We start from the raw sequence: 13198 nt of genomic DNA on the forward strand, positions 1-13198 counted from the left end.
CTTCTTATGTTTCCAGTATTCTACTGTTGTTTTTGGAGCGATTGAGCACATATGGGGGTAGTGTACAGAGGGGAACATTACTGAGAATTCGGCTCAGGCCTCAGATCTTTGAGAACCCTAGCAACACCCCTGTTATGAGCATAAACATGATTAATGCAATTACAGCATAATACTGTACCCTAAAGTATATTTCTATGTTGAAATGATTAAGCTTTATTTGAAAACAAGAAACCACTTTAGTTAGATCAATACAGTTACTACTTAATTAATATTTTATTAACATGAAAAATAGATGATTGCAATTACCTTGACATCCTGAGCATTGAATATAGAAATTAATAAGATCCAGCAGAGCTGCATCCCTGTCTTCTTGATAGGCCTCAATCCAGTCATCTACAACAGACTACAAGGGAGAGCACCATGGAATACATTACCACTACAAAAGTATAACATCATACCACCTACTAAACAGTCTGTGCATATGGTGCATCCAGATTCTATCTCTGTGTCCTTACATCCCAACATTGTGGTACCCTGAGCGTTCTACCTTTTTTTCTATTTCTAGTGCAATGTTTTATCAGATCCGGATTGGTAACAGAGAATCATACTCAGAGCTATTGAATCTAATAGGAGTAAAAGCTATTACCAACAGAGGATGAAAAGATGTTTAAATATGACTAGAAAAGTAATTTCCATACAGAAGTTTGGTATATTTATGCTGTTCCACTGGAAAGAGAAAGTTTGCTGATGTTTTTCTATCCTCTTTTTGTATCAATAAAGGCATTGACCAATTTGCTTAATTTTTTTTGTGGGTGTAAGTGTAGGGGTAGGATATTAGGTGATTAACCAATATACATCCATTTATAGTTCTGCACTGCTTTGTTGAAATTTAAAGTATTGCCTCTGGTTCCAAAAAATCTGTTACCCCATCAGCTGCCATTCTTGTCCATAAAAAAATGGCCGCAGATGGAGGATGTGATCCTAACTGTCCAAGATCAATCTACCTTCAAGGACCTTAAAGAGGACCTGTTGGGGCAATTTGGGACACTAAACCACCCACAGGTCATTATGGACCGGTGGTTTAGTGTCCCAAATTGACCACGGGCAGGTCCCTCCATTGGCGCTATGAAAAAAAACATTCATACTTACATAGAGATGGGTCCAAAGATGTACATATTTTGCTCCCCGCGCCTCTGCAGTACTTCAATGCAGCCGGATCTGTGCACCAGTGCATGTGCAGTGAAGCAAGGGTATTGCACCCCAGCTTCACCGCTCCACTGTGCAAGCGCAGGGAGTACCGGTACTGGGTAAGTAGGTCAACTGTATTTTTTTACAATGTGATGCAAAATGTCAGATAATACAAAATCTATAAATGAACATAAAATGGCCCCACAAAGTTTTGAACAGGTTCTCTTACTAAACACTAAAGATTACAAGAAAACTTACCTGTATTGCTCTTTTTCCAATGCTGATAACCTCAAAGAGAGTTACAGCTTCCGCTACTTCTCCTATTGATACCCGGCTGTCCCTGCTACGCCTTGAAGAATTTCTTCGAGAGAGATTCTCAGACTGTCTTCGACCTCTCTTAACCTATTATGCAATAATGGAAGTAATTAAATGAATCATACATAAAAATCCTACAGTTTATCAAACATACAAATATTTGAATGCAAATCTAAATGCACAATTACAGCTATGATTTATGGAGTCTGATTACAATCCCTCTGAATACTCAACCTACAAACCCAATACTATTTGCATCAACTCTAAGCAATTCTGCTCACTAGTACAGGGTATATTTTGGTGGTTATCAGGAAAAGGGAAGGGATAAAATAATTGGTATTAGTAAAAAATACCAATACAATCTCTGTTAAAAAATACTAAGCACAAGCAGACTTTGTAATTAATATAGGACTAGTTTTATATTTCCAGGTCACTGTTTCATACAATGTAATTTGATTCTATTAGTGAATGTTATACATACCGTATATACCGGCGTATAAGACGACTTTTGAAGACAGAAAAATCTTCTGTCTTCTCTGGGGTCGTCTTATACGCCGGTAATGTTTCTTCTCACCTTTTCCGCGATCTACCGAAGCTCCGCTGCTACGCTCCGGCCACCGGTGACAGCTACGTGGGTGCCGGCGTCGCAGAGAATATGACGTCGGCACGCGGCTGACATCATATTCTGTGAGCCGCCAGCGCTCAATGAGCTGTCACCGCCGGCCGGAGTGTAGCAGCGGAGCTTCGGTGGATCGAGGGAAAGGTGAGAAGCTGTTTTATTATTAGTGTGCCAAGCAGGCTGGCTATATAGAGGGGGAGGCGGCAGAATGCAAACTGGGGGGCCGGCATTCTGCACAATTGGGGGTCGCCAGGCTGTATAATAGCTGGCTGTATACTGGGGGTACAGGCTGGCAGTATACTAGGGGGGGGGGGCAGTTTGGCTATATACAGGGGGGCTGGCTGTTGGAAAAGGGGTAGTCTTATACGGCGAATATATCTTAAACTCTATATTTTTAACAGGAAAGTAGGGGGGTCGTCTTATACACCAGGTCGTCTTATACGCCGGAATATACGGTACTCAAATGCCACATTTATAGTAAGAGTTTATTTACAGGGATCAATTCTTGCTTTATTCAATAACAACGTACCGGTGTCATCGATCTGGCAAAGCTCCCATTGCTTATACTTGTAAGAGAATTGCTGTTGGCATTCTCCCTGGCAATTAAAAGAATGCATCCATTATTATACTTAACTTGTAATTAATTAGCATAAAAGAGGTGAAAAATATATTTCCACAGCACACTTCCAATGGGTAACCAGGCAATATAGTCTGGTATATTACCACAGTGCTCCCCTTCAGACAATGCCCGTCATACCCCATCATGCCTGCCACACTACAATAAAAATTCAGCCACTGTGTCCCTAAGACTGATTAAGAGCCCTCACTCTTTCTCCCAGCTGAGGAGAGGCATGGGTTAATAGAGAGAAACAAGTAGGGAGCAATATAATGAGTGTAGCTACAAAAATTGGGGGTTTAATAATTGTGGATGTTACAGAAAAGTTGGCATATGTCAGGGCTACAGAGGAACTGTGCCACAGTAGACCTCCATCAGCTAAACCACAATGATTTACTATCACAACATAGTGGATGGGATTAGAAGAAGTTGTCCTGGGAAAAAATCAAAATAGGAGTATGAGCAGAACTTTAAAGATACTTTACTTTAGTAATGCAATTTTTGCAGCCTTTGCAACAAGCAGCCTACGCGTTTCAGGGATCACCCCTTAGTCATGTCTATCTGATATCTCAACACAGCCTGCACCGGTGTATCAAGCTTCATGAAGGTATGTGGCGGTATCAGGGAGAAGACGCTGCCAGGTAAGTCTACGTTGCTTTATTGACTACCAAATGGTCCATTTCCTTCAACTGCTTCCTTACTGAGGGTCATTGATGCCTGAATGCCCAGGTCAATTTTTGCAGGTCTGCAATGTGCTTCTTTAAACAACGATATCTTTGGAAACACTTTACATAACATAAAAATTTTACTATGTTTTCTTCATGACATGTGAGACTTTAACTTCGTTGGATAGTTTTATTAATTACATATTTTTTCTTTAGAAAATTAGCCAATAAAATCACTATAAATGTGAAAAAATAAGTAATTTTTCCGATTAAAGTAGTAAATCTGAATTACCGTAACTTTTAAGCAAAATATGTTATAAATATGTACAGAATTATCCCATGACCGTTTCCCCAAGTTCAGCTACAAATGCAGAGGGTGCATGTACTTCTACAATTCTGCAGACCGTAAGCTAAGTCTTTCCTGCACCTTCCAACATTCTGCCTTGTGTAATTCTTGTGTAATATTAAACAGGACAATTCCTTTAAAGAGGACCTGTCAACAGATTTTGACAACCCTGAGTAACAATGGCTGCTCATAAAGAGTTGCAAGTCCTCCCCATATCACCTAAAATTAGCTGTCAGTGAGGCCCTGTACCTTAGACATTTTTCTGATATGCAAATTAAATTTTGTGACTCACGTCTGGAATCTGTGACTCTTTTCTCTCTCAGGCTGGCAGTGAACCACGCCCCATTATTCTGACTGACAGCTCTGTGTCTTTTCAAATCACTACCCTGTTATACTTAGGGCCCGTCTGCTAATACTCAAATACAGACATATAAAGCTCTATGTACAGATGGGAAATATTGCGTCAATATTTTTACACAGTGCCTTGTGTTACATTCATGACATGTGACCAGTGACATCATCGCAAGTCCTTTAACCTTCTAAGAATAGCAAACTGTACCTCATGTATGTGATTACATGAAGTCACAGCAGCCTCCATGGACTTCTACTCCTCTCCTGCCTCCATGGAGGCTGCTGTGACTTCATGTGGTCAGATACATGCATGGGGTACAGTTTGCTATTATGATGACTCTGACTGATGTCACTCTGTCGGTTAGTTAATAGGGCTCTATAGGAACCTCTTCACATGTTTCTTAAAACCGATTAAAAGGTACTGCCACTGAATCTACACGACTCATTTACATAATAAAGAATAGATGATTTTACAATGATTAATGTATGAATTGACTAGATAAAGGCTGGGATGGGATCCTTGGGAGCTGCTCTAACAGGTGGTCTAACAGGTGAGCTGCTAACAGTGGTGACACGACAAGTGACAGAGACCTGAAGACAGGTATCCTTTAAAGGAAACCTACCACCACAGATCTACCTATAAAGGTAGATCGGGGGGTAGGTGCATCTATAGGACGAGAGGATAGCCCTTTCAAGTGCTTATTCTCACATCCCCACAATCGTTTAACAACTTTTAATTCCCTAATATGTCAATTTTGAGAAGAGGCTACTGGGGCGTGGAGTAGCCGGAGATGAGGTTACATGGCGGGCCTACTCCATGCCACAGTAGCCTCTTTGATCCTCCTACCAGAAATCTTCGGCGCACAGCTATGAGGACTTGCGTGCCCTCGTCCGCGAAGCCTGCACATGCGCAAAACTGCAGGCCCGCTGCTGCCAGTCACTGCTCCGGAGCTGCACAGCTGGGGGCCTGCTGTTCTGCGCATGTGCTGCCAGCAGGCTTCACGGAAAAGGGCCCGAAGATTTCTTTTAGAAGGATCAAAGAGGCTACTGGGGCGTGGAGTAGCCGCGCCTCTATCCTCAGCTCCGGCTACTCCAAGCCCCAGTAATCTGCATATTAAGGAATTAAAAGTTATTAAAAGATTGTGGGGACGTGAGGATTAGCCCTTACATGGAGGAAAGATAGAGCATGCGGCCGCTGTTTTATATGGAGGGTGGAGGGGTCTCCTCCTCTCCAGCGCACAGCAGTATGCCCGCCCGGCAGACATACCGCAATGTGAATGTACCCTAACTTAGTAAGGGCACATAGGCAATGTACGTTAAAGATGCAATACCAATGGAAGTATATAGGATACCCAAATAACGAAATAAATAATTAGTCATGTAATTTCATACTCAATCCGTAATAAACAATATATAGCTTTATTTAATCGGCCAGAGGTCGCACTAACATTTTTCCAGAAGGGTAAAAATACTCCTCTCACCATTTTTGAGGAGTATTTTTGCCCGAGGAGGAGTATGAAAATTTCGGTAATACACTGCACACACTACACTCACACACTGCGCACACTAGACTACACTACACTACACTCACACTGCGCACACTAGACTACACTCACACTGCGCACACTAGACTACACTCACACTGCGCACACTAGACAACACTCACACTGCGCACACGGTGGTCTAAGGTATTACAATACATGGTAAATACACTCAAGGTACCAAACAAACATCAGTATACACAATCGGGCTGTAACCAGTTATATTACCCACCAGGGTGTAGTATGTAGCCAAAAAATTGTTGAGAGCAGTAAATCTGACCACCGCTACAGCACCCCGACGCACGTTTCGCCGTCGCTTCCTCTAGGGGGTGTGCTGTGGTGTGGTAGGTGCTCAGTATATATATCCCCCAACCCAGAATAGATGGTACCCTGGGGCCAATCAAAGTGCAGCGTGCTATTCCTTGGATATTGGGAAAGGAATGAGGTCCAAGAGGCTATGGACAGGGCATCGGGTCAGGTCATCAGTTGGATGTGTTTTATCGACGATGTCCTGTTCATATGGGAGGGACCAAAGGTGGGCTTGGACCAATTCCTGGATGATCTCAACTCCAACGATTTGAATATCAGGTTGACAAGCAATACAAGCCAGGAACATCTAGAATTTTTGGATATTCAAATCGATGTTGGACAGGGTGGACAATTGAGTACATGCGTTTATCGTAAGGAAACATCAGTTAATGCTTTGTTACGTGCCAATTCCTTCCATCCGGCCCATAAGATACGTTCCATCCCCACAGGTCTGTTTTTGAGAGCCAGACGAATCTGTGACACTCAATCTAATTTTGAAGAAGAATCGACGACTCTGAGGACTCGTTTCAAACAGTATGTTTTTGATGGCCGATTAAATAAAGCTATATATTGTTTATTACGGATTGAGTATGAAATTACATGACTAATTATTTATTTAGTTATTTGGGTATCCTACATACTTCCATTGGTATTGCATGTTTTCTGCTAGTAATAGGAGTTGTATATTGAGTACTGGGTTATCTTTGTTTGGTATTCAATGTACGTTAAAGAGTCTCTAACTGCTTTGGTAGAGGAATTTTGATGTGGTTCTCCCCAAAAGAAAAAACACCATGCAATGTAATACAGCTTGCCTACAAGATCAAAACACAAATAAGATGGAACAGCACTGCTAGTTCGACTTCTTACTTTTGGCAGAGATCTGACGAGGAATTGGATACAGCTATCATCTCTTTTGCATTTTTCCTTCTTGATATAACCAAAACTTCTGGGTGTTGCTTTCCAATTGGAGTCTGAAACCCTGTGGGATTGTAGAGAACACTTAGGATATTCTTTCCTTTATACTTAGAACCACAGTTTGACTGATGTTGCCATATCAGGACATATACACACTCTCAGCGCACACATTGGATAGACTGCCAGCTTCTGTCACAAAAAAAATCCAATGCACTACACATAGAAAAATCTGCAGCAACGAGCAGATATATAATACATAATGGAACTAAGAGTGATAGAAGGTGAGCAATTACCACAGAATCTAACTCCTTATACATCACTTATCCAATATAATGTTTTTAATTTAGTTGGTTGCGATCTCCTGATGTATTTTGCGGGCAGCTGCAATGTCATAGAATTGCACTATAACCCGCCCATGCCCACGACTTGGCATGGAGCTGGTGTGAGGGGAAAATAACTGCAATTCCTGACTTTTTACAAGGAATTGTGATAAATCTGGTGCAGTATAATATTGCTAAATCTGCAGTTTTGCCAAAAATCTATTTTTACACTTATCAAATGACCCCATTCAGCGCACCAGGATGCTCGGTGCTTGGTCACGGTCATAAGAATGCACGCGCTTTGTGTGTGAAACTACTCCCACCACCCTCGCTGACGTCACTGAGCTCTCGGAAAGCACTGGTGCATACGTACTGTACCTTAATTTCACAGGGCCATCCACTTTGTATTGCGGCCGTACGAAATTAACCGGTTCGCGACCGCCCGCCGTGTATTCACGGCGGCGGTCGCGTCGCGCTGCATGGAGAGGGCTCACGGGCTGAGCCCTCTCCATAGCCGGTAAGTCTTTGCTGCATATTGCCGCTAGCACCGATCGCGGGTGTTTTTACAGCGTGGGCTGCCGGCAAAGCTGCAAAGCTGCCGGCAGCCTCAAACAGATAGCGGCGCATGGGCGCCGCCATCTTACCCGGGATCGCCGCTCCCCGTGACGTCATCGGGGGGCGGCGATCCGTCTCCATGGTAGCCTCGGGTCTTCCGAAGACCCGAGGCTATTTCGTTTTAACCCCTTCATTACAATGTGCTGATAGCACATTGTAATGAATGATGAAGAAAATCCCCATATACTGCCATACTGTAGTATGGCAGTATATGATAGGATCGATCAGACAACCTAGGGTTAAAGTACCCTAGGGAGTCTGAAAAATAGTATAAATAAAAATAAAAAAAAGTTTAAAAAAAAAAATTATAATAAAAAAACCTAAAATTTCAAATCACCCCCCTTTCCCTAGAACTGACATAAATATAAATAAACAGTAAAAATCATAAACACATCAGGTATCGACGCGTCCGAAAATTTCCCGATCTATCAAAATATGATAACGGTTTTTCAATGCGTTTAACCCCGTAACGGAAAATAGCGCCCAAAGTCGAAAATGGAACTTTTTTGCCATTTTGAAAAATCTAAAAAAATATATAAAAAGTGATCAAAAGGTTGTACAGTCCTAAAAATGATATCATTGAAAATATTATCAAATTTCGCAAAAAATGACACCACCCACTGCTCCGTACACCAAAGTATAAAAAAGTTATTAGCGCCAGAAGTTGGCAAAATCAAAAAAAATATTTTTGTACAGGAGGTTTTAATTTTTGTAAATGTATGAAAACATTATAAAACCTATACAAATTTGGTATCCCCTTAATCGTACCGACCCAAAGAATAAAGTAGACATGTCATTTGGGGCGCTCAGTGAAAGACGTAATATCCAAGCCCACAAGAAAATGGCGCAAATTCGTTTTTTCACCATTTTCATTGCATTTGGAATTTTTTTCCCACTTCCGAGTACATGGCATGGAATATTTAATACCATCATTATGAAGTGCAATTTGTTACGCAGAAAACAAGCCGTCACACAGCTCTTTACGTGTAAAAATAAAAAAGTTATAGATTTTTGAAGGTGGGGAGTGAAAAATGGACATGAAAAAACAGGAAAGGGCCCGGTCCTTAACCGGTTAAGATACAGTGCGCATGCGACAGTGCATTCCAAGAGCTCGGTGACGACACCGGCTCTCGGGAGCAAGGGTGGGGGGAGCAGTTTCACACATGCAAGGCGCGTGCATTCTTATCATCGTGACCAAGCGCTGTATGCACTGCTCCAAGCTAGCCGTGGGTCAGCCAGCCGCTGAGTCCATCCGGCACTCTTCTGTCACTAGATCTTCTGTCTTGCGCAGCTCGCAGGTATCCTGTGTGGCTGCGCAAGAAATAAAGCGTGCTAGATGATGTCACCGGCTGCCTGACCGTGCGGCTAGCTGGGAGCGGTGCATACGAATGAGACGGGGAGAGTGCATAAAATGACCTCAGGCTCATTTGAATCAAAATAAAAGTTTATTTTCTCCATACCACGGGGGCCCCGGAGGAAGTGCAAAGAGGCTCTAGGTAACTAGAGTAGCAAGTGGGACAGTCTACCAACGGGAAAATGGTGGTAGATGCCCCTTAATGCAAAACCTGTCAACAAATACAAATAAAACTACTAGCCCCCTCGGGTAGGGGATTAATTTCCTATAAAATTCTCTTTTTATGTGCAATCTAACCCATTTACTCACAAAAAAAAATCTCCTCCAAAAGTCATGTAAAAATGAGCAGAGAAGAGTCATATTTTCGGTGCATTTTTCTGGAATAAACTAAAACACAGGGAATACAGAGTTAAACTAGACAGTCTAATCCTTTATTAGGATTATTAGGATACTTTGATAACTATGGTGCAGTAAACTGTCTAACACTTAGATCCTTCTAATAAATCTGTGGTGCACTCACATTTTTTAGGCTTTTGCATGAATCTCTCTTTCTCACTTGTCAGCATTGCCTTCTTGGCTATTATAATCCACATCTACTTTTACTTCCAAAATGTGAATGTTCCATACATGTGACACAAGCTTCAGCTGCCATTACATGGCACGGGCACCTGACTTGTGTGAGCGCATCCCAGGGGCAGCTATGCCCCAATCCTGACCGCTTCTGGTCCCCCCAACCCTCTTTGGATGCTGCTTCCCCTGGTAATGACAGGGAACAGCTTGCATTATAAAAAGGAAGACTTATAGCAGCTTGTAGTAAATACGTGCACCAGGGGAGAAGAAGCTGTGGTATAAGTAATGTACATGCAGTCCCCCTCGCTCGCACACTCACACAAACATTGTCATACAGAATGGCATCAAGCAGGCAGAATCAAACATGGCGGCCTGCTGGCTGTTGCAGCTCTCATACATAGAGGGGGTTAGTCTCGCTATAAGGTAACATGCCCACCTGGCCGGGCGTCCCTCCGCTCCCACAGACTTGCGGCTGCCCCCGGGTCTGTGTTTACTAACAAGTCTCCTCCTCCTCCTGCCCGTACCTTTCCTGAGGAGGTGAAGGGCGGGACAGCAGCGGCCACTCTCCTCCTCCTCTGCCAGGAGCCGCAATGTGTCAGCTTCTGTGATTGGTGCAGCGCCCACCCCACATTCTTCTTGCTTCCTTCTTCATGCTGGACCAGAACAGAGAGAGCAGCTAATCCTGACCCGCATGTAACGTGTCAGTAGCAAACACAGGAGACCTGGAGCTGCTACAACACTGAGCAGGATGTGATAGTATGAGATGAGCTGTATTGTGTGCACACAGGAGGCCTGGAGCTGCTACAACACTGAGCAGGATGTGATAGTATAAGAGGAGCTGTAATATGTGCCCACGGGAGGACTGGGGCAGGGTGTAATCGTATAAGAGGAGCTGTAATGTGTGCACAAAGGAGGACTGGAGCAGGGTGTAATAGTATAAGAGGAGCTGTAATGTGTGCACAAAGGAGGACTGGAGCAGGGTGTAATAGTGTAAGAGGAGCTGTAATGTGCGCACAAAGGAGGACTGGAGCAGGGTGTAATAGTGTAAAAGGAGCTGTAATGTGTACACACAGGAGAACTGGAGCAGGGTGTAATAGTATAAGAGGCAGCTTTAATGTGTACACACAGGAGGACTGGAGCAGGATGTAATAGTATAAGCTGTAATGCAGTGGCGTAACTAGGAATGAGTGGGCCCCATAGCAAATTTTTGGCTGGGGCCCCCTGCAACCATAGGTCCTTAGTGTTAGGCCGGCGCCACACAGGGCGCTTTGTCTGCGCTTGCAAGCGCAAACAAAGTCGCGCCCACCGGGGCGGGCCTCGGCCCGATCGCATCGGCGTTTCTATGGAAACGCCTGCGATCGGGAACGAGCCGCCGGTGTTTCGCGTTAAATTAACGCAAAACACCGGCGGCTCGTTCCCGATCGCAGTCGTTTCCATAGAAACGCCGATGCGATCGGGCCGAGGCCCGCCCCGGTGGGCGCGACTTTGTCTGCGTTTGCAAGCGCAGACAAAGTGCCCTGTGTGGCGCCGGCCTTAAATGGGTTTCCACTATCTTTTTCTATAATGGAGGGGAATAACAGACACCGGCAGTGGATGAAGCTCTGCATAAGGTCTCCTTATACCCTGTTTACTGTATTAAAAGATGTAATAATAATGCTGCAGAACCATCTGATACATGCACCACCCACTGCAGAACCATCTGATACATGCACCACCCACTGCAGAACCCCCCGATACATGCACCACCCGCTGCAGAACCCCCGACACATGCACCACCCGCTGCAGAACCCCCGACACATGCACCACCCGCTGCAGAACCCCCGACACATGCACCACCCGCTGCAGAACCCCCGACACATGCACCACCCGCTGCAGAACCCCCGACACATGCACCACCCGCTGCAGAACCCCCGACACATGCACCACCCGCTGCAGAACCCCCGACACATGCACCACCCGCTGCAGAACCCCCCCAATACATGAGCCAACTGCCGACGGAACCCCTCAACACACAGGCCAGCTGCTGCAGAACCTCCCTATTTACACTTAAGCTGTTGCAGAACATTATTATACACAAATCAGACAGAATAATGTCACCTAAAGGGGCTGTTACTGCTTAGTCTGAACGTGTATCACATTTATTACTGACTGCGCCACATTTATTACTGACTGCATCACATTTATTACTTCAGAGGAGGAAGAGGAAGAAGATTTGGCACTCACCACGTAATAGCGTATGTCTTCTTTTATTTCTTACATCATAGACATCATGGACATCATAAACAGGTACCACACAGACAGGGGAAGGGATGTGACAGCGCGCTGTCACATCCCTTCCCCTGTCTGTGTGGTACCTGTTTATGATGTCCATGATGTCTATGATGTAAGAAATAAAAGAAGACATACGCTATTACGTGGTGAGTGCCAAATCTTCTTCCTCTTCCTCCTCTGAAGTTTGAATACTCTGTCCTGTGCGAGCCAGTAATTTGAGCACCACCATTTGCATTTACCTACAGGCGACGTTTTCCATAAGAAGAATTGGCCATAAGGGTCAGACAAAACCCCTTCCACAACTCCGCTATAAAATCAAATTAAATAAGCTGTGCCCCATACACTCTCTTTCTACTTTTAATATAATTCACATTTATTACTGGCTGCTCCACATTTATTACTGACTGCATCACATTTATTACTGACTGCATCACATTTATTACTGACTGCATCACATTTATTACTGACTGCATCACATTTATTACTGACCGCTCCACATTTATTACTGACCGCAACACATTTATTACTGACTACATCACATTTATTACTGACCGCAACACATTTATTACTGACCGCTCCACATTTATTACTGACCGCACCACATTTATTACTGACTGCGTCACATTTATTACTGACCGCTCCACATTTATTACTGACCGCACCACATTTATTACTGACTACATCACATTTATTACTGACTGCGTCACATTTATTACTGACTGCTCCACATTTATTACTGACTGCGTCACATTTATTACTGACCGCATCACATTTATTACTGACTACATCACATTTATTACTGACTGCGTCACATTTATTACTGACTGCATCACATTTATTACTGACTGCGTCACATTTATTACTGACTGCGTCACATTTATTACTGACTGCGTCACATTTATTACTGACCGCATCACATGTATTACTGACCGCAACACATTTATTACTGACTGCGTCACATTTATTACTGACCGCTCCACATTTATTACTGACTACATCACATTTATTACTGACTGCGTCACATTTATTACTGACCGCATCACATTTATTACTGACTGCATCACATTTATTACTGACTGCGTCACATTTATTACTGACCGCAACACATTTATTACTGACTGCGTCACATTTATTACTGACCGCTCCACATTTATTACTGACTACATCACATTTATTACTGACCGCATCACATTTATTACTGAC

General features: G+C 43.6%; 1 protein-coding gene across 2 annotated transcripts in view; it reads right to left on the reverse strand.

The window, feature by feature from the left end:
- Positions 1–10348, reverse strand: part of LOC140118142 (cohesin subunit SA-2-like) — a 49370-nt gene extending 39022 nt beyond the window's left edge. The window contains exons 1-5 of one of the 2 annotated variants that reach the window (XM_072135640.1): positions 10249–10348; positions 6818–6929; positions 2652–2718; positions 1447–1590; positions 307–403 (exon numbers count right to left, since the gene is read on the reverse strand). In XM_072135640.1, the coding sequence (XP_071991741.1) occupies positions 307–403; positions 1447–1590; positions 2652–2718; positions 6818–6858 (349 nt within the window). In that variant the 5' untranslated portion in view covers positions 6859–6929; positions 10249–10348. Of the gene's footprint in view, positions 1–306; positions 404–1446; positions 1591–2651; positions 2719–6817; positions 6930–10160 lie in introns of both variants that reach the window. The other variant, XM_072135639.1, reaches the window with a different exon arrangement.
- Between the last annotated feature and the right edge of the window lie 2850 nt (positions 10349–13198).

The sequence above is a fragment of the Engystomops pustulosus genome, chromosome 2 (genome assembly GCF_040894005.1).
Source record: "Engystomops pustulosus chromosome 2, aEngPut4.maternal, whole genome shotgun sequence".
Classification (NCBI taxonomy): domain Eukaryota; kingdom Metazoa; phylum Chordata; class Amphibia; order Anura; family Leptodactylidae; genus Engystomops; species Engystomops pustulosus.